This window comes from Aquarana catesbeiana, linkage group LG02 (genome assembly GCF_042186555.1).
Source record: "Aquarana catesbeiana isolate 2022-GZ linkage group LG02, ASM4218655v1, whole genome shotgun sequence".
NCBI lineage: Eukaryota > Metazoa > Chordata > Amphibia > Anura > Ranidae > Aquarana > Aquarana catesbeiana.
The window spans coordinates 692,341,990-692,369,039 of NC_133325.1; the positions used below are offsets into that span (position 1 = coordinate 692,341,990).

Here is a 27,050-nt window from a genome sequence, read left to right on the forward strand (position 1 = left end):
GTGGCACTGGAAACAATCACCCCAGTTTGGCTTGCTACTTCTTTAGCTAACTGCAGTGAACTTGCATGGTGATTTTCTTCAACCCTTCTCACCAGAAGAAGCTCCTGTTGAGGTGTTAATTTCTGTGGACAGCCTGGACGTCTATGTGAGATGGTTGCAGTTCCATCTTTGTTAAATTTTTGTATCACTTTTGCTACAGTATTCTGACTGATAAGTAAAGCTTTGCCGATCTTGTAGCCTTCACCCTTCTTGTTTAAAGGAACGATTTTCTTTCTCAAGCCACATTCCATGTGGTGCCATTGCTGACAGCATGAAACGGGAGGGGAATTTCTTTGTTAACGCCCTTTTATAATCAACCATCTGATGGACACCTGTTTAATGAATAATTAGACTCACCTGTAGTTGAATTATTGTTAATCAGGACTTTGATGTCTAAATCTTAGCTTTGCTCCTAAGACAATTATTGGGGTGTATTCATTTTTGCAACATGCTCTTGAATGAATATGTTAGGGAAAAAAACTTTTTTTGTGTGTGCAAATTAACACATTTTCGTTGCAATCAATGACCGGCATTTGTGGGAGTATTTTGTAGTCTAGTGTCCCATAGAAAATGTTGATTCTCAAAAGGAAAGTAAAGGTTTTCAACAAAACAAATCTGTTGGGGCGTACTCATTTATGCTGAGCACTGAATATATATTACACACACACACACACACACACACACACACACACACCCCTATACCTACATACACACACGCCCAGGTGGCAACAGAACAGGGAACAGGATGTCACCCCCAGTTCCAGCATCTTTAAAAATTGTCAGAACATATTTCATTACAGGTACTATATCGCCAACAATTTACATAGCACTTTACATATTTATTGTACATTCACATCAGTCACTGCCCTCAAGGAGCCTATAATCTTAGGTCTCTAACTCACATCCATACATACCCATACTAGGGTCAATTAACAAATTAACCTACCAGCATGTCTTTGGAGTGCGATTGGAAACCGGAGTACCCAGAGGAAACCCACACAAGCCCAGGAGAACATGAAACTCCAGGCAGATCGTGCTATCTCCTTTAACGGTTATTGGTGTAAAGAATGAATCAGTCCTACAAGATATTTGGTACCCAACTCCAATATGATGCTGAAAGCAATTATCCATTCTACTTTAAGGGTGCTCTCTGTGAATTGTAAAGTATTGTGAACGTAAAAGATATGGCACTAAAAACTGGACATCTGGCAGCATTATATGATCTAGTAATACTTTATAAACCATAAAAAATAGTTATCTCTAATATATCACACAAAATTGCGTACTGTATTGTCCATAATCACATTTCCCTTTCATTTCATTCATCTGAACTAGCAGTTGATAAGCACTGTCCTTTCCTTTGACTCTGCATCTCCACTGTTTATAGTGGAAATTCCTAAGCACTACAGAAAATATAGAACACAGATGCAATGTTTACACACTGGTATTGGAAAAATGCAGTTAGGAAATATAAATAACTAGAACAAATCCTTAAAATGATGCCTAATTTACTGGAAATTCCTTCTAGCAAGAATAAGAATGTTCTGGTTTGCATCATGCTCATCACGAGTGTATCTCATTCATACACACACAACGTGGCCTGGACTTATGGAAAACCGCATACAATTGTGTCTAGGGTGTCCATTCCTAAGTGGAGACAATCTGGCAGAGCCAAGGGTTTAAAGTGCCTACAAGCAAAATTTTCCTCTGATGTTCTCCTACTCTGGCTCCTCAATGCCACCTATTACCTATGACCTATTATGTTCAACAGTGTTGACACAATTCTGACAGGTAGCAGAAAGGAGCAGATCGATCATTACGATAGAAAGGTGGGGGTTTTTTTTTTCACAAGACTGAAGCTGCTGTTTAGAAGTAAACTGCTATAAAAAGGATTCTAAAAGCAAACAAAAATGCTAAAATTCCACTGTGGTTGACTTAAAACAGGGGTGCTCAACCTTTTGAAGAGCAAGGCCCATTTACAGTGTAAGTTCACCCAAAACCTAACTAAGATTCGAACCACATGTGGGCAGGCTGAATGTACCAAGTTGATCAACTTGGGTACAACCAGCCTGTCGGGTTCACTTGCGCTTACTGCTAGCGGCTACTACAGCCACTAGCAACAATCACTGTCTTCTCCCGGCGAGGACGGCCTACACCGACTGTGTTGTGGGGCAATTGTGGGGGAATCGTGCAAATTTCTTTGTGTAAAAATTTGCTCCGTGTATGGCCAGCCTATTTTTAAATCTAATCGCAGCCACATTCTAAAATTAATCTATCTAGCCCTGTAAAGAAGAAATCACTATACTTTTTCTGAAGCAGATCCAGTCCGGTCTCCAGAGGTGGATGTGGTGTGCAGGAGTGATGAGTAAGAACAGTGTAGCTGTGCGAAACTAGTCCACTTCTGTTGCGGCTACTGCAACCGTGGTGTGTGTCATGTTTGTATGGAACATTCAATAAATTAACTTCAAGAACATCGGTGTGTAGCCAATTTCTTTCCTTATCCAGGTGGAATGATACCAAATGCACGTCACCTGGGACAGGAGCTGGCACTGTAAAGGAAGCATTGTCTTATGCGGCTTATGCTCCTTATGTAGTCACTTGGCTTCCTCCAGCGCTGGCTCCATCCACTCTGATGCTCTGCAATGCTGGGTCAGCAACCAATGATCTGGGCTTGCCGACCCGCCACCCCAGAGCAAGAGGTTACGGGCCACATCAGAGGGCTCTGCAGGCCACAGGTTGAGCACCCCTGACTTACAGCATTGTCTATAAACAAAGGTACGTATACATCCCCACAAAATCCAAAAACAAGGCGCTCTGTGGGCAAGTGTGCAGAGTCATGCAAGTCACCTTTTTTCTTTTGCCCATTTTAGCTACCTGTGCATCCAGGACAGCTGGTGCATAAAACGGATAAAACCATAATTTTTACAGAACCAATATTACCAAATGGCATACAGCAAACAGGCTTCTTGACCCTCATCAGTGCCAATATATGGCTTGACTGGCTCTATGGTGTAGGACATGTGCATCTAGAAGAACAGTACAACCATTAAGATGGTGGTGCACTACAAAAGGAACCAAAAACCACCATAGTGCCAGTAAAGCATATTGCACACTGATGAGGTCCAAGAAGCCTGAAAAAGCAACTGTATGCCAGTTAGTAATACTGGATCTGTAGAATTTTGGTTGTATCTGTGCTATACACAGATCTGGATGCACAAAAAAAAAAATGAAGATCTGCTCGCCTCTGCCAACTTACCCATGGAGCTTTTAGTTCTTTTGGTTTTGTGCTACAAGTGTGGATGAGTAAACACCTTCAGTTAGAAAACCACTGTGGTTGACCTGTAATGTACGCGGAGGAACAGAGTAAAATCAAAAAATTCTCCGACATTAGGAACAGAGCAGCAGCATTTCCAGTGAGAACGTGATGTTAGTCATGGCTGAGGAATGTCAGTACCCACAGGGTAATCTGGGGGAGCTCCTCTTATGAAGGGTTGCATGGCGACCTTTTCTCAAGCTCTCTTTAAAGTTGTATCCATGCACTTACACCACTGTCAAGAGGTGATGCCTTCTAAATTAAATGGCGACTTGTCAGTACATGCTGTTCATATTGTATTATACTCCCCCTCCGATTTTTCTCATTCCACTGAAGACAATCCTCCCAGAACATCCCATCAGGGGCTAGTCAATGTTTTATTATTAGCTAATTGATAGTTATGCTACTCCTTGCAAGATGAAAAAACATTACAAGAAAGGCCGACTAGGCGCTTCTACAGATTGCAGAGGCTATTGTCTGATACTAGTGGTTTTAGCAGGATCACATAACCATTGGGCCAACTGTGGGAGAAACAGACCTTTGCATCACCATCATTAGGGGAAAGGTTATTTGGAAGTTAGGTAGAAAATTTCAGTTGGTGGCTAATTACCCTTTAAGCTAGAACATAAATCAGACTAGTTGTGCAAATGCACAAAGCCTCAAATGCACCCTCCGCCCCATCCTTACCTCTCCTCTGTAAAATGGCTATAGAAATTGCAGACCTCAGCTCAGGTACACAAGGATAGTTTTTTTTTTGTTCAACTCAGCGGGTTAAATGAAAAAACAAAACAACAAAAAAAAAATGGCCGCTGTACTAACAGGCCGACATTTGTGCAGCGATCTCCCCACTGAGCTGTTCTGACAAGGGGACAGTCACAGCCCCCCCGCCAGAACAAGCTGCTGATTAGGCTTGTGCTTTCAACTCACACTGGAATAAAAACCACTGTAGGTCCAGTTCACCACCAGTTTGTTCCCTTTGCTGCCAGTCAGGCCTTGATAAAGAGGGCACTTAGACCCCTTAAGCTCATTGGCTATTTCTTGAATTGTACCCCTGACCTTTAATGGAATAAAGTTGTATTTGGACCATTTAGCAGTGGCGTGGTACTTAAATTTCAACCCTTCTCACATTACACCACAAGCCAAGGAGACTGTGGAGATCCTCTGGGGATCTCCATGGTCCACAGCCTGCCTACCAGATCATTTACACCAACATTAATACCCAGGGGCGGGCTTATAGGGGTTGCAGGAGTCACCATCGTGGCCAGACCCCATGCTGCAGGGGGATCTTGCGGGCTCCCTGTATGCTTGGATAATAAAAGCAGCAATGGCGGTTGAGACCAAGCTCCCTGATCCTCAGCCGAACTGTAAATTGGCACTGCGGGGAGCTGGTCACATTGTTTACGCCTAAAGGCCACTTTCACACTGGGGCTTTTTTTAGGCACTTTTTGGGCTAAAAATAGCACCTGTAAAATGCCTGAAAAATGCTCCCCCTGCAGCCCCAGTGTGAGAGTTGTATAGCACTATAACAGCACGTAAGTAAGACAAGAGTAATCCCCCTCTACTGAAAGGAGAGGCTAACCTAGTTTATGTTGATGTGGGATTGTCCTCTCATCACCTAAAGTCAAAAGGGGAAGAAGAACTAGTAAAATGCTGTGATTGTTATAGTATAAAGTAAAAGGGGGAGGAAAACAAACACAGTATAGTACATTTTAGGGGTAGGTAGGGAGAGATATGTGAGCTATATCCCTGTGACACCATGAAAAGGGATTCCCCCATCACACCCAGTTAATGACACCCTGTCTAAAGCAATCTCATATATGGACACAACTGCAATAGAAACCTGACAGAGGTTCAACCCTTCTCTACTACATCCCCAACAAACTGATTTAAAGCCCAACTCCAGCCAAAACTAAACTCCACTCTACACTGTGGATTTAAGAGCGGAACATTTCCCATCCATCTGTGGAGGGGCTGCTATAGATGGGCGTGCTGAGCACGGTCATCAAAGACAAATACACATCCCAGGCCAAGGAAAAGAACAGCTCAGCATGACCGGACACTGCTTAGTACTGGCTGTTTATCCAAACATTTCCTTTATTTATCCAGTGTGCTGTATCTTTATACCGCTGTTAAATTTAAGAAGAAAAACAACCTTATCTGTTATCTTTTACCAGGTACACTTTATTAACTAAATTAAGCCCCATACGCATGGGCCGAATGCCAGGAGACATCGGCCAGTTAAAAAAAAACACTGACATTAGGCCCATGTGTATGTCAGTCTGTCTGCCAATGACAGAGAGTACTGATCAGAGTGTTCTGGTGGGGGACTGTCCTCCTGTTAGAACACAACAGCTCAGCAGGGGAGATTGCTCCACTAACTTTGCATAGTTAGTAGTTTTGTTTTGTTCCACCAAAAAAACTCAGTGTGTACCAGGCATAAGTCTAATGAGCAAACGTCAAGTGGTGGCCCAAGAAGGGTCATCAGATGGCCATACACAAAGATTAATGTAGGGCTAAGGCCATGTTCACACTGACCTGACACAAAAGTCGCACAACTTCCGATCCGACTTCCAAGCGACTTTAATGAACAGGGTACGATTTTGATCCTGGTCTCAATATCAGAAGCCTCCAAATTTGCATAAAGGTCATGCAACTAGCATTTTCAAAAGAGGAGCACAGTGAAAGCCTCGATATTCTGCCAATACAGATTTCCAGTCAGTCAATTTAATTTTCTGCAAGACATGTCAACCGACTGAGTGACCACCTCACCAAAAATAACCTTCTCGATCCCCTTCAGTCTGGATTTCGCCCTCAACAGAAACTGCCCTCCTAAAAACAAACAGTTTACTAACGGCCAAAACCAATGGACATGATTCTGTACTCTTACTCCTGGACCTCTCTGCTGCCTTTGATATGGTTGACCACCACCCCTCTCCTCCTCAAAAAACACCATGCCTTTGGTTTCCGTAACTGTACTCTTCGCTGGTTCTCTTCCTACTTATCCAGCTGCACATTTAGCGTTACTTACAAATTTACTTACTTCTCTCCCCTTCTTTTCTCTGTTGGGGCCTGTCAAGATTCTGTTCTTGGACCGCTCCTATTCTCAATCTAAACCTTCTACCTGGGTCCACTGATGGCCTCCCATGGCTTCCAATACCATCTCTACATTGACGACACCTATATTTATCTCTCTACCCCTCAGCTCACTCCTTCAGTCTCCTCATGTGACACTAATTTACTAAAAAAAAACAGACATATCAGTCTGGATGTCACACCACTTCCTCAAACTCAATAGATCAAAAACTGAACTCATATTTCCTCCCCCACGTGCCCCTTCCCCTGATCTCTCTGTCGAGATCAATGGCACAACTTTCAACCCGTCCCCGCATGCCAGGATTCTAGGTGTAATTCTGATCTATCATTTAGGCCCACATGCAATCACTGTCCAAATTTCGCCGCCTCAACCTCTGCAACATCTCCAAAATACGTCCCTTTCTAACCAATGACACCACAAAGCTCTTGGTTCACTCCCTGGTCATCTCACGTCTTTGATTACTGCAACTCCCTCCTTATTGGCTTACCTTTACAGCACATAGTCTATCCCCCCCTTCAGTCTATCATGAATGCTGCTGCCAGGCTCATCCACCTTACCAACTGCTACTCCTCTCGGTCAATCCCTCCATAGGCTCCCGCTCACCCAACAAATTAAATTCAAAATACTAACAACAACTTACAAAGCCATCCACAATTCAGCCCCCAGCTACATCACCAACCTAATCGTTCTCTTTCTTCCTTCCAAGACCTCCTGCTCTCTAGCTTCCTCGTCACCACCTCCTATGCTCACCTCTAGGACTTTTCCAGAGCCTCTCCCATCCTATGGAACTCCCTACCCCAATCTGTCCGATTATCTCCTACTTGGTTTGCTTTTAGATGATCCCTAAAAACTATCTCCTTCAGAGAAGCCTATCCTGCCTCCACCTAACAACTGTACTTAAAGCAGAGTTTCGACTAAAAAAAAAAAAATTTAAAGTCAGCAGCTACAAATACTGCAGCTGCTGACTTTTAATAAAATCGGACACATACCTGTCCCAGGGTCCAGCAATGTGGGGGAACGAAGCCCCGCCCATCTCCTCCACCTCTCTGCGGCGCGGACATTGTCACTGTGGGCGCCCGCCTGTGGCTTCACAGCAGGGCACACATTACGCATTGCGCATGCGCGAGTCGCGTTGCATGCTGTGACTGGCCGGGAAATCATCTGGGACCTGTGAAGTGTCCCAGATGATTGCCGAGAGGGGGGGGGGGGGGGGGATGTGAACTTGTTTCCGGCGCCGCTGTGCCCTGGGAGGAAGTGGGAGCTGGAACCCTCTAAAAAGGGTTTCCGCTCCCCCCAAAAAAATGACATGCCAACTGTGGCATGTCAGGGGGTCACCTTTCCTTTAAAGCGGAAGTTCCATTTTTGGGTGGAACTCCGCTTTAAAATTTCTCCAACATCTCATTCCCCACAGTTATTAGCTTTTGTATCACCTGACCCTCCCTCCTAGATTGTAAACTCTAACGAGCAGGGCTCTCCGATTCCTCCTTTGTTGAATTGTATTGTAACTGTACTGTCTGCCCTCATGTTGTAAAGCGCTGTGCAAACTGTTGGCGCTATATAAATCTTGTATTATAATAATAATAGTAATACATACAGTGATCGAGCGATTTCACTCCCGCATGTCAGTTCCCCAGGTTTCTGCACAGATGTCAATGTAAATCCCAGTCCAAAAATCGCAAAAAGTAGTACAGAAACAACTTTTTGAAATGAGTGCAACACCGCAGATGCGGTGACGCACCGATTAGGATAGTGCCATTGACGGCAATTGTCGGCAATTTGTCATGTCAAATCGCACTTCAAAATGCTCCAGTGTGAACCAGGGCTAAAAGACACCTGTCCACAGAAGCAATCAGATTCCAATCTCTCCACCATGGCAAGACCAAAAGAGCTGTGCAAGGATGTCAGGGACATGATTGTAGACCTACACAAGGCTGGAAAAAGCTACAAAACCATTATCGAGCAGCTTGGTGAGAGGGAGACAACAGTTGGTGCGATTATTCACAAATAGAAGAAACACAAAATAGCTGTCAATCTCCCTCGTCCTGGGGCTCCATGTAAGATCTCACCTCGTGGAGTTTTAATGATCATGAGAACGGTGAGGAATCAGCCCAGAACTATACGGGAGAATCTTGTCAATGATCTCAAGGCAGCTTGGACCATAGTCACCAAGAAAACAATTGGAAACACACTACGCTGTAAAGGACTGAAATCCTGCATCAACCGCAAGGTCCCCCTGCTCAGGAAAGCACATGTACAGGCCCGTCTGAAGTTTGCTAGTGAACATCAGAATGATTCAGAGGAGAACTGGGTGAAAGTGTTGTGGTCAGATGAGACCAAAATCAAGCTCTTTGTCATCAACTCAACTCGCCGTGTTTGGAGGAGGAGGAATGCTGCCTATGACCCCAAGAACACCATCCCCACTGTCAAACATGGAGGTGGAAACATTATGCTTTGGGGGGGTTCTGCTAAGGGGACAGGACAACTTCACCGCATCAAAGGGACAATGGAGGGGGTCGTGTATCCTCAAATCATGGGTGAGAACCTCCTTCCCTCAGCCAGGGCATTGAAAATGGGTTGTGGATTGGTATTCCAAACATGACAATGACCCAAAACAAAACACATGGCCAAAGGAGTAGCTCAAGAAGAAACACATTAAGGTCCTGGAGTGGCCTAGCCAGTCTCTAGACCTTAATCCCATATAAAATATGTGGAGGGAGCTGAAGGTTCGAGATCCTTAATGACTTGGAGAGGATCTGCAAAGAGGAGAGCTGTGAAAACCCGGTAGGCAACTACTGGGTTTTGCCCACAAGTACTGTCATGTTTTGCAAAAGGGGTCAAATACTGATTTCACCCATTAAAATGTAAATCAATTTATAACTTTTTTAAATGCGTTTTTCTGGATTTTTGTTTTTTGTTTTTATTCTGTCTCTCACTGTTAAAATAAACCTACCATTACAAATTATAGACTAATCATTTTTTTGACAGTGGTCAAACGTACAAAATCAGCAGGGGATAAAATTATTTTTTCCCTCACTGTAGCTATGGAAAAATTGTTCAGAAAAGGCACTCAAACCTTAAATGAGCTCCTGCAGGTGACTATGAGAATGTGGCTGACATTTTATTATAGTATAGGTTTTATTCACTAAAGTATATGAAGAGAGATGTAAATTAGCCCAGATGACAAAAGGTATTTTTCACAGTGCAAATTTGAAAATGAAGGTAGGAATTCGATTGGTTGCTCTGAAATGACACATTGATAAAGAGGATTACGGCACCACATTTCACAGGCAGTCTGGGATTTCAGAGTGAGATACATTACAGCAACATTTATTATTACCAAACTATTCATGTAATTGTGATCTGCTTTCCCATTACACCAAATCAAACTGGTCTTGTAGGTGTTGTTGCAATAGTCGCACATTGCATGTTATATTCAGAGTCATATAATGGGAACAGGATGGACAAGTAAAAGGATCCAGTTTCCTCTTGCTTTTATGAATTCACATTCTTCATCATTGTCTTTTACTGTATCCATCACACACCTTTTATTGTGAAATATCATGCTTTTCAAGACATGCCAGAGTCGTTGCCTTGCTTGTTAATCAAGGTGGCGTGTAAAAAGGTTTGCATCTCAGTAACCTTATATAACAATCATACATCGGGGGGACCTGCAGAACCAACCATCAGCAACATACCCAGCCAAGTCCATTACATATTTCTGGGTGTCAGGATACTAGACTGTGACCACTATTTGTGAATGACAGGTCTGCCAAATGTTAAGATTGCTGTATATCAAAAGTCATGAACTAGATTGTAAGCTCTAACGAGCAGGACCCTCTGATTCCTCCTGTATTTAATTGTATTGTCTGCCCTCAGGTTCTAAAGCGCTACGCAAACTGTTAGCGCTATATAAATCCTGTATAATAATAATAACAACAGCCAATAAGTATAGTCCAGTGGTCTCCAAACTGTGTCCCTATGCTTGCCTTTATCAGGTCCTTGGGACACTATTCCTCCCGCTGATACAAGGCACTATTCCTTTTACACCAACATGAGGCATCATTTCTGTCACTGATACTAACAATAGGACACTATTCATCCCACTAACACCAACTGCAGGGCCCTATTCTTCCCACTGAAACCAATGATGGGGCACTATTCCTTCCCCTAAAACCAACAATGGGGTAATATTTCTCCCACTGATACCAACGTTAAGGGATTCTTTACTCCCACTGACACTGAGGCATTTTTTACTCCCACTGGCCACAGTCTGGCCCCCTCAAAGTCTGAAGGACAGTAAACTGGTCCTTTGTTCAGAAAGTTTGGAGACCCCTGGTATAGTCAATAAGCAACTAAAGACTTCTCCATAAGCAAATGCTGCATCTGGACTACAGTCAACTTTAGCCAGAAAACTGAACATCAGGGCGAAATGAAAGGACCAACATTTTTTTTAAATAATGCATTCACTAAGATTATTACAATGCATTTTAAATGCAGTTGGTACAAAGTACCCAAAAACTGTCATCCTACCATCCCGTAATCATCTGATCAGCTGGTTTCAAACTAAGAAGGAGCCATTCACATTACTGTCAACCTGAAGCTGGCCATACAGGATCGAACGTTGGCCTTTCCTGCTGAATCTGCCACAAATAATCCGTGGGTGGCCCCCTATCGCCACCACCCGGCTTGACAAGCTTGGATCTGAAGTTCGAAGGAGCTGGGCTGAAACCTCTTCACAACATTCTCTCCACAGCCTTTCTCCCATGCTACCGATGTATTTACAGCAGAATGAGAAAGACAGTATTTGAACTAAATACCCTGGCATGCACAGGCTCGAGCTCATAATGATCAGTAAAATTAGAAAGATTAAGATAGCCAAAGAACACTAAACCAGAGGACACAACTGAACTGAATTCAGTATGGATAGCTTGTAAAGGTGTCAGATAATGAACAGTTGATCAAATACCGTATTTACATCCTGCCACTATAACTATATATATATATATATATATATATATATATATATACACACACACACAATATATATATATATATATATATATATATATATATATATATATATATATATATATATATATATATATATATATATATATATATATATACATATACATATACACATATATATATATATATATATATATATACATACATACATACATACATACACATATATACATATACACACACATACACATCAAATAGTAAAGCAAGGATAAGGATGACTGACTGTCACTTTCAACCCAGCAACAGGAAGCTCCCATATCTTTAAACTGACACTCAATGGATAATGTTAGCTTTCTTTAAAAAGTACATAACAGCTGTTGACATACCTCAAATTAAAGACAAAAAAGAAAAAAAAACAAAAGAAAAGCTTCTAAGCACCAGTTTGCCTGCAGGCATATAGGAATACTTCTCAGGATTATACTCAAACTGCAAGAAAATTTGTTAACAGAGACTTCAAAGCAACAGTTTATATGAAGCATACTGCAAGACGTGATCAACACATGGATCAAGATTTGGCTAGCCAATGCTCAACTGGCTGAATTTCAATTCATCTATGGCCATCATTATACTTAAATGGTCAGACCACACAAAATCAAACAGTGAATCAGGGAAGAGATACAAAAAACAGTCACTTCCAGCGCCAATAGGTCTTCCAAGGTGTGGAGTAACAGATGTCAGATAAAATGTTGGTGTGAAAAGTATATATGGTATCCAAAACTGGGTGGATGCTGCCTTCCTCAGATGGTGTAAACCGAAAGCAACTACAATAAAAACAAAAATGGAAGGCGCGCACACCTAGTGCATTACCAAAGATAATTTAATAAGACATTTTTATATAAAAATGCAACTGACAAAAGGCCATAAACACAGCGCATGGACATGCACAGAACACGGGGTACAGCTAACGCACACCCCCTTCCTCAGGCGCGCCTAGATCTGAGGAAGGGGGTGCGCCCCTGAAACGCATTAGCTGTACCCCGTGTTCTGTGCATGTCCATGCGCTGTGTTTATGGCCTTTTGTCAGTTGCATTTTGTGAGTACCCACTTTTATATAAAAATGTCTTATTATTAAACTATCTTTGGTAATGCATTAGGTGTGCGCGCCTTCCATTTCTGTTTTTCTTGTGGTGAATCAGGGAACCTGTACAATGACCTAAACGGACAGACATTTTTGCTGTACAGCCCGTCACCTCTGCTACTGATGCTTATTTTCCATTCACTCCCCTGCCACCCAATTATCCTACCAGAATCCCTTTTGTAAGGCTGCATTCACACCTGAGTGTTTCAAAGTTGTGCGGTTTTACATCGATTTTACCGCAATTTTTCTGCGTTTTTGTTCAGATCACCAATGTAAAAAGGCAGAAAAACGCCTATAATCTGCCCCAAAGAAGCTCATGTTCTTTTTTGAGCTTAGGGCGTTTTTGAGACGTTTTGCTTCAGGTGACAAAACGCTCAGATGTGAACAGGTGCCATTGAAATGAATGGGATTTTGCTTGTTGGGCATTTTTTCGGGCGTATAACGAATGTTTCTATTTGCTGAAAACAGGTGTGAATGCAGCTTAAGTTTCAGATTGGCTTTGGGTTTCAGCTTACGCAAGGTTAGGAACCCTTCCATTGCCCCCCTGAGCCTGGCATTTGGATGCTCAAACACAGGTATGCCATGGGGCTTTGGTAAGTGAATTGGATGTAGGAAGGAAAGTACCGCCAATAGGACAGGGTATTCAGAAACTTTTGTCCTAAATGGATAAAATACAGATTCGTTTCAAGACAAAAGCAGGCGACGTACTATATAACACATTTTGTTCAGCATTATTCTTGGTCACGTTGTTATGAGCCATGTGACTGACACAAGGTAACCATAACATTTCTCAGTGGATATGGAAAAATACAATACAAATTGTTAGTTTTCCTGCCCAAGTCTGACTGGTTGGAATCCCCACTAAGAATCAGAGCTTCTCTATTTCAGTAAAAACTTTCCTGGGTTCTGGTAGTCAAAGCCTTTACAATTTCTGTAGTAGAATCAGAGCTTCAACCTGCAGTAGCTCCTCTGTGTATTGTAAGAGGACACTGATCACTTCCAGTTCTCCGAATTTCTGGCTGCATGCATCAGCTGAGGCAATATACACAGAAAACAGAGAACTGAAAGTCTTATCGGTTAGGCCTCATGCACACGAGAAGCTGTTAAACTCGCGTTCAGAGGCAGTTGGCACTTTTTTCAACGGCCCCTGAACGCATTCAATGTTATCCTATGTGTCCATGTACACAGTTGCATTTAACCTCGTTTTTCCAGAAGTAAAAAGAAAAATGGGTTCAGACGCAAACGTTTTCCACGTTTCAGACCCAAACGCGGCAAAACGCGGGTACCGTTTATAAGCGTTTTTAAAGGTGCCCCATTTTTTTGACATTAAAAATCTCAAAAATTATGGCAAATGATGAAAAACCATTACAAAAAAATATTTTAAACAATTGTAATTGCTTGCAATGATTCATAGACCATTTATATACCCTAATGAGCCCTTCATCCAATCCAATACACCACTAGTATTGCTGTTATCTGAAGTATAATTGGAATTTGACCAATATGTTGTTAGATTTAAACAAGCAACTTGTGGCAGGTGACATGGCAAGTGGACAATACACAACTTGTGGCAGGTGACGTGGCAAATGTCAATCCAACTTGTGGCAGGTGACGTGGCAAATGTCAATCCAACTTGTGGCAGATGACATCGCAAGTGGACAATCCGCAACTTGTGGCAAGTGACGTGGCAAGTGGACAATCCGCAACTTGTGGCAAGTGGACAATCCGCAACTTGTGGCAAGTGACGTGGCAAGTGGACAATCCACAACTTGTGGCAAGTGACGTGGTAAGTGGACAATCCACAACTTGTGGCAAGTGACGTGGCAAGTGGACAATCCACAACTTGTGGCAAGTGACGTGGCAAGTGGACAATCCACAACTTGTGGCAAGTGACGTGGCAAGTGGACAATCCACAACTTGTGGCAGGTGACATGGCAAGTGATGTGGCAAGCGGACAATCCAACTTGTGGCAGGTGACGTGGCAAGTGAAGTGGCAAGAGACGTGGCAGGTGGACAATCCACAACTTGTGGCAGGTGACGTGGCAAGTGGACAATCCACAACTTGTGGCAGGTGACGTGGCAAATGACAATCCGCAACTTGTGGCAGGTGACGTGGCAAGTGACATGCTAAATACAAGTACACTGCTGCTCTCTCAGCTGCTGCTACACACTCTGGTTTCACAAAATGGCTGAGAGTTAAATAATACTGTTTTTCGAGCTTGGGGAGGGTCTTATGATGTTATCTTAACTAAACGCTTCTAGGCGCAAACTCGGTAAAACGTTGCTAAACGCGGCATGCAAATGTGGCAAAACGGCGTTTCTAAATGCCAGTTTCAGCTTTTAAAAACATGTGTTCAGCAGAGTTTGCACCGGCGTCTCGTGTGCATGGGGCCTTACACGAATTGTCACATAACTCAGATTATCCTATGGATTCCAATATTTATTCTATCAAGAAAATAGATACATGCAACACGCCAAGTCTTAGAAACACTCAGATATAATTTTCAGTTTTGCTGTTATGCATATGGTTTTATTTTCCCTTATTCTATGACTTTCGTTATATTAATGTGAAACTCCAGCAGTAACTAGGGAGAGAAAGGTTTAGTGGTGTGTGTGGTTGTCATATTGGAATTTGAAACGGAACTCCTAGTGAGTCAGGAATCACAATCTCAGCCTGCTGCTGTAGTAACTGTGAAGGATGCGATTTACACCAGTGACTGTCAGGAATCAGAAGACTGTACTCCTGAATTTTCAAATATCTAGTTAGGGAGATATAAAAAAAGCAAAAAAACAAAATGCAAGTTAAAGCTTTTTTTCAGTTATTTTGGATTTGTAGAGTGTGGAAGGGCTGAAAACCTTATGGGTATTCTACAGTCAGAATCACACAATACTGTAGGTCAAGTGCAAAAAAGGTAGCAAACATCATAATTGCTTTCTTCAAACTAGGAATTCATATTATAGCTGGATAGTGTAGAATAGCACTACTATGCTACTAAAAAAATGTTGAACTGGAAAAGTTGTACATATAACACCCACATAATTCCATCTATACATCACAAGACGTTCAATGGACTTTCGTGTAGTGCATTTCATGTGAATGCAGAACTAACTACAGACAAAGATAGTAAAACATTAAAAAAAAAAAAATCAAGAAAAAAAACAAATGGAGAAGCATTAAACTCATAGCAATCAGGCAACTCGCATTTTTCTAGAACATGTTCAGATATGCCGTAAACACTAGACAGAATTTCAATCATGTATGGATAGCTCATCTACTAAACATTCGTAACAGATTGGTTAATAGATATTCAAACTCGTACTGCACAAATGTGTAGGTCTGTGCTCTCAGCAGACCCATCCAGAGACCAGACTGTTTTGAAAGAACAATTTCTATAGGTCAGAAAAATCCATAAATGCCAATTGACTACTATGATTCACAAGAATGCCTATAAGCATCATATTAATAGGTACCTTTAGAAAATGAGATATTACATTCTACAGGAAAAAATCCTACATGAATCCAGTTTAACTAATCACAAGTGTGTTTTTAAATCTGTATTGAAACAAAACACCACAAGCTAGAAGTAACATATTTCAACCCAAACTACACAGGGCTGAGAAAACCTAGGGCATGGTAAAGCAATCACTAAAACAGTGTTCCATCTGCAAATATATAGAGAAGACACACAAGATAGATGTCATGCTTTTAATGGTTAATTATATATATTTCGGAAATGTGGAAAACCATTCCGACCATAACCAAGAATACACTGATAAAGAAGAGTAAATAAATAGCCAAACTTTTCTTTAAGAGGCTTCTCAATAATAACCACTCGGGACAAATTGGATGCAGTATTATAATAACTGCAATACCTTGGAACACTTGCAAGAAGACATCTCTAAATGTTAAGAAAACATAGCATTAGAAAAGTTCAGTAGTACGATACTTACATCACTAGCCTCTTTTCGTAGACCTTTACTGCTCCTCAACCAGCTTCTGCTTAGCTCGCTCAATTCAGGAATGGGCTGAACCTTCAACCTCACTGTATCTCCAGACTGGCGGATCATCTCCACAATTTCATCTCTAGATTTATTCTCCACATTACGACCATTTATTTCCACCAATCGGTCACCAGGAACCAAGCCCAATGCAAGGTCTTTTGTACCAGCACCTGGCTCTGCAAAGTGGACAACTCTCCTATACACTTGCCCTTCAGGTGCCCTGTCTAGCATAGTTGTCCTACGTAGCGAAAAGCCAAAATCTCCAGTGTTTCTTCTCTGAAGCTCCAGTTCTCTCGGTACCGGTGCCTGCGGTGGGAGCACAGAGGGCAACCTCAAATCGGCTGGGAAGGTTTTCCCCACTACTTCTGGGACTTTGACAACATTCGGACTGCTGTTTGATGGGGTCACCTGCACTGAAGGCACAGAGTGTTGATTGATTTGTGCATCAAATGCTCGGATTTCAACCTGTGGGGAAGGAGCAGCAGAATTCTCTGAAGGGGTTGAAGTTTCAGACAGACTTTCATCTTTGCTCTTTTGAGAGAAGGAGAATCTTTTGACCATTTGTGCCACTCCAGTAGAATTTTGTTTAGCCAGAGAACCAAACTTAGCAGCACGCTGAAGTACACTACCCTTAAAGGTCTCTTCAGTCTTCAAGTCATCACTGGAGCTAGCAGTACTGAGGTGTCCAGAATCATAGAGGGCACTTCCTCTATTGCTGACATTATCTGAGTCAATGTCCGTAAGGTTAAGCTCAGAACTGCTAGCTACCTTAATGGGTATTGGATTAGATATTTCCAGTTTGGTCTTTGAGTCCCGTTTAGATGAACGATTAAGGTTAAAAAATCCTCTCCTCACGCTCATCTCTTCCAGGCTTTTCAGCTCCGCGGCCGACATCCTCTCTTTCTTTTCTTTCTTTTTCTCCTTTCTGATTCCATCCTTCTCTTTATCCTTTTTCATCAAGTTGAACATGTTGGAATGTCTTTATAAACGCAATGTGCAGAATCTGAAACCCGCTGGCGATCAAAATGCTCCTTCTGATGTTTCTCCAAGGCTCATAGATAAATATTTCTCTAGAAAAAGAAAAAAAAAAGAGAGAGAGAGACCACAATGAGATAAGAATGACTTCATGGATGGTTAAACAGAGGAATACTGCTGAAACTGACCCAGATGCTGCCACTAACAATAGTACAGTATTTCCATTGTGTGCCCTCTTCTGCGGAAAATACTTATTGGAGCTAAATAGGAGTACGCTCACTTATGTACGCAATTAAAGCAATTCCAGTTAAAAAAATCAATGCATTAATTATTTCTTCAAATACATTTTATATATTAAACACGATATGAATGTTTCTTCTTTTACAGCAAGGCACATGAGGCCTTTGATTTTCACTCTACTTTATGTCAGAACTTCAAGCACACTACTAAATACAGAACTGAAAACACATACAAATGGTCTAACCTGCCAGAATATTTGTAACTATTTTCAAGTGCTCTTTTGATTCACACATACCTGCCAGGCCATATATAAACAGAGCGTAACAATGCAATTCAGTTCTAGTGGCTGAAACATGTTATGGTAGAACCAACGTGGTATGCAATGGAGTCTGCTTGGCTCACAGCGCTGACACTAGGCACGCTCAATCTAATTTCTCATGTGCAGAGGATTAGGGGAAATCAGGAAATATATATATATTAAATCATCTATAGCAGCAGTACTTAAAATAAAGTGTAACTCCAATCAAACTGCTAAATACACACATGGCTTTATGCTTTACCTGCCAATCCAATTCTGTACCAGGAATCCTATATTTTACAGACATTTTTACACTACACAGCCATACAAATGAGAAAATGTAGTTCCTAATTCTAACTTCTCAGTTCAACAGGTACAGCTTCCTGCTTTCAGCACGGTTATTGGGCAGGGAGTCAACCCTCATGCAAGCATCATACTTTATGAGCAAGGAGCTGATGTAGGAAAGTAATGGTAAACCAGGGAGTGGTAGTCCCATCAGAGTCATTTCACTGAAGAGCTGAGGTATGTAATCACAGGAATAGCTGAACAAAAATTACAAATCCTTTGGCAGGTACAACAGTAAACAACCTTTTTTTTTTTCTTTTAATTCTTTTTATTGGCTTTCCTCCTTTATAGACCTTGCTTTGTGCACTGGTCCAAATCATTTGTTTTTCAGGGGTTGGGTTTGGCCCCTTAGTTCCAGTGAAGGGAAGGCGTCAGCATACCAAGACATTTTGGACAATTTCATGCTCCCAACTTTGTGGGAACAGTTTGGGGATGGCCCTTCCTGTTCCAACATGACTGCGCACCAGTGCACAAAGCAAGGTCCATAAAAGACATGGATGAGAGAGTTTGGAGTGGAGGAACTTGACTAGCTTGCACAGAGTCCAATCCCCAATTCATTTGGGATAAATTAGAGCGGAGACTGCGAGCCAGGCCTTCTCATACAACATCGGTGCCTGACCTCACAAATGCGCTTCTGGAAGAATGGTCAAACATTCCCATAGACACCACTCCTAAACCTTGTGGACAGCCACACCAGAAGAGTTGAAGCCGTTATAGCTGCAAAGGGTGGGCCAACTCAATATTGAACCCTACAGACTAATACTGGGATCCCATTAAAGTTCATGTGTGTATAAAGGCAGGCATCCCAATACTTTTGACAATATAGTTTATGTCTACCCACATGAGGATTTGGATAGTAGTCAGATCAAAAATAAAGTGGAGGAGTTCAGACCAAAATCCCTGTCTCTAGGGGCAAGTTCAGAACATGCAGGTAGCCAGCCAAATCACCCATACACCTCCAAGCAATTAGGGGAAATGTTAGGATATATTTCATGTAATCTCTGTGGTGTGAGGTAAATTCTATGCAGTATTTTAAATTGTATCAACCTGTAACTGGCAGAAACCAACTGGAGAAAAGGATAGTCCTATATATCCTCCCAGTACTCTCCAACCAGTTCCGGCACTTCCACCTGCCATTTAGAATGTGACCGGTCCAGACCAAAAACGTATAGAAGGCAACAAGGCCTTGAAAATACTGGACAAGGGTTTATTTAAGAAATCATCTCTCCAAAATGATTTAACTCTGGATGGAGTATGATCTAGTGCAGACACCCCAAATTGCGATTGATGCACATGGTAGAGCTGCAGGTATCTGAAAAAATAGGGGTTAGGAAGACCAAACTGTTGCTTTAATTTGTCAAATAAGACTTCAGAGAGCCATTTTCGCAGGTGTGTTTGAAGTACCTCACACCCTTGAATGCCCAAAGAGAAGAGTCTGGTACTGAAGAGAAAAATAGGATTTTTTATAACAGCTTACCTGTAAAATCCTTTTCTTTTGATGTACATCACGGGACACAGAGCCCCAGTAAATAACGATGGGTTATATAGGGTATCACTAGGTGATTGGACACTGGCACACCCTAAACAGGAAGTTCAACCCACTATATAATCCCTCCCCTTACAGGGATACCTCAGTTTTGTAGCAAAGCAATATAAGTGTTTTAGAAGAGGGGCGGGACCTCTGTGCCCCGTGATGTACATCAAAAGAAAAGGATTTTACAGGTAAGCTGTTCTAAAAAATCCTATTTTCTTTCTCGTACATCACGGGACACAGAGCCTCAGTAATTACTGATGGGACGTCCCAGAGCAATGCTATCTTAGGGGAGGGGACCACACAACGTAGGGTGTAATCAGACCTGAGGACCTCGCACAGCTGTCTGCAGCACACTACGCCCAAAGGCGAGATCCTCATGCCTTCCCACATCCACCTGATAAAATTTGGTGAATGTATGGACTGAAGACCAGGTTGCGGCCTTGCAGATTTGAGCCATAGAGGCCTGGTGATGCACCGCCCAAGAAGCACTAATAGCCCTTGTGGAGTGTGCCTTGATCTGAAAAGGAGGAATTTTCTGTTTCAAACCGTAAGCTTGAATAATCATTTGTCGAATCCATTTAGAAATGGTAGATTTTGACGCTGCCTGTCCTCTATTGGGACCTTCTGGCAGTACGAACAAAACATCCATTTTGCGAATTTGAGCAGTTGCTTCCAGATAAGCCTTGACTGCTCTTACTACATTCAAAGAATGTAGTGACCTTTCTTCCGTAGAACAGGGATCTGGAAAAAAGGAAGGCAGAACAATATCTTGGTTTAGATGAAAATCTGAAACCACTTTCGGTAGAAAGCTAGGATGAGGGCGCAATACCACTCTATCCTTGTGTATGATTAAATAAGGCTCTTTACAGGAAAGAGCTGCTAATTCTGATACTCTTCGAGCAGAAGAAATGGCTACCAGAAAAATGAACTTTCTTGTCAACAAGACCAAGGGAATTTGACGTATTGGTTCAAAAGGCTGTTTCTGTAAAACTGACAGAACCAAATTCAAGTCCCAGGGGTTTAGGGGAGCCTTAACCGGAGGATTAAGATACGTCACCCCCTGCATAAAGTTTCGGACCAAAGAACGTGAAGCAAGTGGCCGTTGGAATAATACTGATAAGACCGAGACCTGGCCCTTGATGGTACTCAAGGCCAGCTTCATTTCTAATCCCATTTGTAGAAGGTCAAGAATTCTACCTATTACATATTTTCTGGGATGCCAACCCCTGGATTTACACCAGGATACATAAGCTTTCCAGACTCTGATAAATCACTCTGGAAGCTGGCTTCCTTGCATTGATTAAGGTAGAAATTACAGGACCTGAAAGCCCACGACTCTTCAGAACGTGGGTTTCAATAGCCAAACCGTCAAATTTAGCGTTTGTAAGGCAGGATGGAACACTGGACCTTAAGATAACAGGTCTGGACGTGACGGTAGGGTCCACGGGGAACCTACTGTCATCCTTACTATTTCTGCATACCAAGCTCTCCTGGGCCAAGCTGGGGCCACCAGAAGAACTGACTTCTTTTCCTGCCTGATCCTGCGAAGGAGTCGTGGCAGTAGTAGAATAGGAGGGAATGCATAAATCAGTGAGAACCAATGCCACGGAATCACCAACGCATCTGTCCCGCATGCAAGAGGATCCTTTGTTCTTGCCACAAACTTGACGATCTTTTTGTTGAATCTGGATGCAAAGAGATTTACATCTGGAATCCCCCATCTTTGGCATATGGCCCAAAAGACGTCAGGGTGAAGAGACCATTCCCCTGGGACTAACTGCTGGCGACTTAAATAGTCCGCCTGCCAGTTCTCTATCCCTGGAATGAAAACTGCTGATATGCATGGCACATGCTTTTCTGCCCAGACTAAAATCTGGTTCACTTCTCTCTGAGCTGCTCGACTCCTGGTGCCTCCTTGATGTTTGATATAAGCCACTGCTGTGGCATTGTCGGACTGGATCCTGACCGGGCAACCCTGTAGCCTGAGAGTCCAGGCCTTTAGGGCTAGATATGCCACACGGATCTCGAGAATGTTGATGGGTAAGGTCATCTCGGTTTTGGACCATTCCCCTTGGACAGCAGACTGTTCCAGAACTGCTCCCCAACCCGAAAGACTGGCATCCGTTGTTACCACCGTCCAGGTAACTGGTAGAAAGGATTTCCCTTTCTGCAGGCTTTTGGGCATTAACCACCAACTGAGGCTCTGACGCACTGCACGAGACAGGTGCATCGGAAAATCTAATGCCTGAACCTTCTTGTTCCAGGCCAACAGGATACTGTGTTGCAGTAGTCTTGAATGAAACTGAGCATAGGGAACTGCTTCGAATGAAGCTACCATCTTTCCCAGGAGCCTCATACAAAGGCGGACAGAAGGACCCTTTTTGGTCCTGACTACCAGAATCAGCTCTCTTAAGGCAGTGATCTTTGCCTGAGGTAATAATAACTTCTCTTAGCTTGTATCTATGACCAGACCCAAATACTCCAGTCTTCTTACTGGTTTTAAGAAGGACTTTTCTAGGTTGAGAATCCAACCTAGGTGTTCCAGGTAGTTGACTGTGGTCATCAAGTTCCCGCTCAAAAAGGCTACCGACCGGTCTATCAAGAGCAGGTCGTCTAGGTATGCTATGACAGTTATACCTTGAGCCCTTAATCTGGCCAGGAGGAGCCAAGATCTTTGTAAACACTCGAGGTGCAGTGGCTAGCCCGAAAGGCAGAGCCACAAACTGAAAATGGCACCCTTCTATTTCGAAGCGCAAGTACTTTTGATGAGCAGGAAAAATGGGTACATGCAGATATGCATCTCTGATGTCTATTGATGCCAGAAATTCTCCTCCCTGTAGGATGGAGACTACTGACCGAATTGATTCCATGAGAAAGGATCGAATCCTTAGGAATCGATTCAGATCCTTTAGATCCAGAATGGGTCCGACATCTCCATTTGGTTTTTGTACGGTAAAAAGGTTGGAATAAAATCCCAATCCTTGATCTTTCGTGGGAACCACCATGATGACTTTTTGCGACAATAATCGCTCAAACGCTAGAAGGAGCGACTGCTTTTTCTCTGGATCTCTGGGGACACTTGATCTGAGGAAACGAGGAGAGGGGAATTCCTGGAACTCCAGTTTGTAACCTAGAGTTACCGTGGAGATTACCTGTCCTGGAATTCCTCCTGCCAGAGCTTTGAGAACCATAGCAGTCTTCCCCCCAACCGAGCGAGCGGGGGCGCTCCTTCATAAAGAGGCTTTAGCGTCTTGTCTAGTAGGCTTCTTCCCCCAGGACTTCTTTTGTCCCTGGGGTCGACTCTGAAATTTATTTCTAGACCCTGACGGAGGAGGCCGTCGCGACTGCCTGGAGGCTGATGCTCCTGGCACTGGGGAAAGAGCCCATTTGAAAGAGGGACGCTTACTCCTTTTCTTAACAGGTAAGAGAGTGCTTTTCCCACTAGAGATCTTTTGGATATAATTGTCCAAATCCTCGCCAAACAGCCTTGCACCGCGAAATGGAAATCCAGCCAGAAGTTTCTTACATGGTGCTTCGGCTGACCAATTTTTCTAAGCATATGCACCAACCCAAGTGAAAGACGAGAGGTTTGGATGATAGAATCTCTGATGGCGTCAACAGCAAAACATAAGGCCGCTGGAAGGTTAGCCAACCCCTGGGCCTGCTGTTCAGGTAGAACTTTAAGGACCTGCTTAACATGGTCTCTTAAGTATTGACAGACTCCGATCGCTGCCACTGCAGGTTGAGCTACTGAACCTGCTAAGGAGAAAATATCCTTCAACAGGGATTTCATTTTTTTATCAACAGGATCCCTGAGCATTGTCTACAGGACAAGTCAAACTTTTATGTACAGGGGAAATGGCAGCGTCAACGGCCGGTATCCCCCACATCTTTTTTAAACGTTTCTTCCATAGGATAAAGTGTTGAAAACTTTTTAGGCGGAAAAAAACGTTTATCTGGGTGATCCCACTCAGAATAAATGAGCTTTTCTAGCAAATTATGAACAGGAAAAGCATGTGTTGTTTGAGGAGGCTTCAGTGACCCCAAAGAAGAAGAGGGTTCTTTAACTGGCTCGGATACGGGTAACTTAAATGTGGAGCGGACCAATCCAGCAAGGATCTGTACTAAGACCTTCTCATCCTGAGAAGCTGAAGAGGGCCCTTCTCCACTTGATTCCTCAGAGGAGGACTCATCAGTCCCATCCCAATCCTCTGAAAGGGATTCTTCTCCTTTTTCCCCAGAGTTCCTCTGCCTGAGGGTCCTGGGTAACAGAGGAAGACCTAGTGCGTTTTCTTCCACTGAGTGAAGATGCGATTAAGGCCATTAATCTTTCCTCTAGTCCATTAATGGTTGAGGGAAAAACCTCCTGCGTAATGTATACAGGGGTTGAAGTGCCAGAAGCAGATGCAGCCCCTGACCCCAACGGCTCTCCCTGTCCAGCCATCCCAGGTCCTTCGGGGGGGGGGAAGGTGCTGCAGAAGGGGGGTCCTCAGAGCCTGAGGGAGATCCCCTAGAGCCTCTGGTTTTTGGGGTATTTGTATCTCTTCTACCCATAGTGCAAAGCAAACAAGGTGGAAGTATCACAAAAATGAAACACTGACTGCTGAGCGATGTAGTCCAGCAACTGCCACTGCTACCAATGCCCAGTCAAGTGTTTCTTAGTAAATGCTGCCTAGGAGAATGCCTGTGTCCCACCTTACATGCGACCGTCAGCTCTGTGTCCCTCCATAGGCTGTGTGCACCTGAAAAGTGTGCTTCTTATAGCCTGTGCAGCCGGCGATGTGGGCTGACGCTCCGCCCCCCCCTCCTCTGACCACCCCCCCCTCGTTTTTTCAAAAACGTGCGCTTTCCCACGCGAGCCGACCCTCCGGGACAAGCGTGGAGGGGAGGCTGGGGTGGAGGAGGAAGGAGAGAGGCCGGCAGATGATGGGGTCTTCCACATGGTAATGGCGGCGGCGATAGTGCGGTATACTACCGCCTCACAGACCACTGCGGCCCCCCCTAATCTTGGGGGGAATATCCCTGCAGGAAGAGCCCCCCATCCCATCCTAGTTGGAGCTCGGCTGGAGGAGCTGTGCAGCGTGAACACTGAGACAGACAATCAGCATGTGAAGGTATGTGCTCTTTGCAGCCCCCGGTGCAGACAATAGGCATAGCATACATTTACTTAAAGGAGAAACCTACTAGAATTAAAAAATTCTGTGGAATCTCCCTACCTTATCCAGCTGCAGGGTTCTGTTATACAGACCCAATCTTCACCTCTCATGGTGGGCTCCGTTTGGAAAACCTTCAGACACTGGGGCCCCCTATGGATAGGGGTATCCGCAGTTCTGGGCCTGTAAAGCACCCGGCCAAGAATAAGGCTAGAAAAACCAAATTCTGAAATGCGGGGTCCAGCTCTCTAAAAAGAGAAGCGTTACAGGTAAAACCTTGTTTCTTCGGACACGAGGCCTGGGTACCATCAAATTCGGCCTAGAAAGGACACTTTGAAATGGATCCGGTTCACCTGGCTTGCCCCAGTATAGGATATTCCCTTTGGAGCTCAGCACAGGACATCTTTGCACGTCCAACACCTAAGACACTGGCGAAAAAACTGAGGTATCCCTGTAAGGGGAGGGATTATATAGGGGGTTGAACTTCCTGTTTAGGGTGTGCCAGTGTCCAATCACCTAGTGATACCCTATATAACCCATCAGTAATTACTGAGGCTCTGTGTCCCGTGATGTACGAGAAAGAAATAAACAAAACAAAAAAAAAACAAAAAAAAAAAAAAAATTGGGAAGAGTAGGATTCGGCCATAAGAAGGTATAGGGGTGCCTACATCTAAGAGCACTGGTCGATCTGGAATTGACCTGGGTCAATGCCCCAATTACTGCCCTCATAGGTGAAATAGAAGGAGGAGCATTAGCACCCCTATAAAGGACATTCCTTAGTGCCACGTAGGAACCCAGGGGGAATCGGAGTCATACGACATCAACCAATTGTGTGCATGAGTGAGGATAGCAGCCAAAAGGTAAGCAAGCAAATCAGGGAATGCCAGGCCCCCTTGAGGCCAGGGAGTTGGAAGAGCAGACAAGCAAAATCTGGGGGATTGGAGCCCCATAAAAGCACAGAGGCCAATTAATTAAATGGTTTGAATACTGATCTAGGGATCCACACAGGGGAGTGCCTGGGTACATAGAGCAATGGATGAAGTATTTTCATTTTCACCAGATTAATCCTGCCAATCAGAGACAATGACCGATTCCCTCATGCCTATAACTTATGTTTCATGAGTTGCAATAATAGGAATAAGTTTAATTTACAAAAGTCAGCAATATTAGGGGAGATGAAAAATACCCAAATATCGAAAAGTGTCTGTCCATTTTAGAGGTAGATTTGGGTCGACTACTGGGCGTGCCCCGGGGTCAATAGGGAAAATCCGGTACTTATTCTAATTTACCTGCAGTCCAGAAAAGTTTAGAAATTGGGAGAGGAGCCTTATGCCACGTACACACACGAGCGGATTTCTCGTCGGACTGAACTCCGAGGACTTTGACGGAGTTCCGACGAAACGGACTTGCCTATACACGATCACACCAAAGTTCGATCCTTTCGAACGTGATGACGTACGACCGGACTAGAAAAGGAAGTTTGCCCTTGCGTCGTTTTTGGTTCGTCGGACTAGCATACAGACGAACATTTTTTTACGATAGGGATCAAGTCCGTCGGAAAGATTTGAAACATGTCCTATTTCTAGGTCCGTCAAAATTTGACCGAAAAGGTCCGATGAAGGTCCGATGAAGCCCACACACGATTGGAATGTCCGACGGATTCCTTCCGTCAGACCTTTTCTGCCGGAAAGTCCGGTCGCGTGTAGGCGGCATAAGAGCTTTCCTGAGCAACAGTCCCAGATCCCTGAGATAGATAACAAGGTCACCAGCACACATCGCTAGTTTTTTTTCTATGGAGCCTACTCATATCCCAACCACCTATCCAGAGCGCCTTGACACTGAGGCAATGGGTTCCATCATCAGTGCAAATAAGGCCCAGTAGAGAGGACAACCCTGCCTCATCCTCCACCCTTTTGAAAAGAGAGAAGAGAGCTCCCCTCCATTTTAATTT

The 27,050-nt window shown here is 43.4% G+C and overlaps 1 protein-coding gene across 16 annotated transcripts in view; it reads right to left on the reverse strand.

The window, feature by feature from the left end:
- MYO18A (myosin XVIIIA) overlaps positions 1 to 27,050 on the reverse strand; it is a 498,725-nt gene that overhangs the window by 411,604 nt on the left and 60,071 nt on the right. For all 16 annotated transcript variants that reach the window (XM_073616822.1, XM_073616821.1, XM_073616820.1 and 13 more), the window contains exon 2: positions 16,504 to 17,624. In XM_073616822.1, the coding sequence (XP_073472923.1) occupies positions 16,504 to 17,523 (1,020 nt within the window). In that variant the 5' untranslated portion in view covers positions 17,524 to 17,624. The remainder of the gene's footprint in view (positions 1 to 16,503; positions 17,625 to 27,050) is intronic.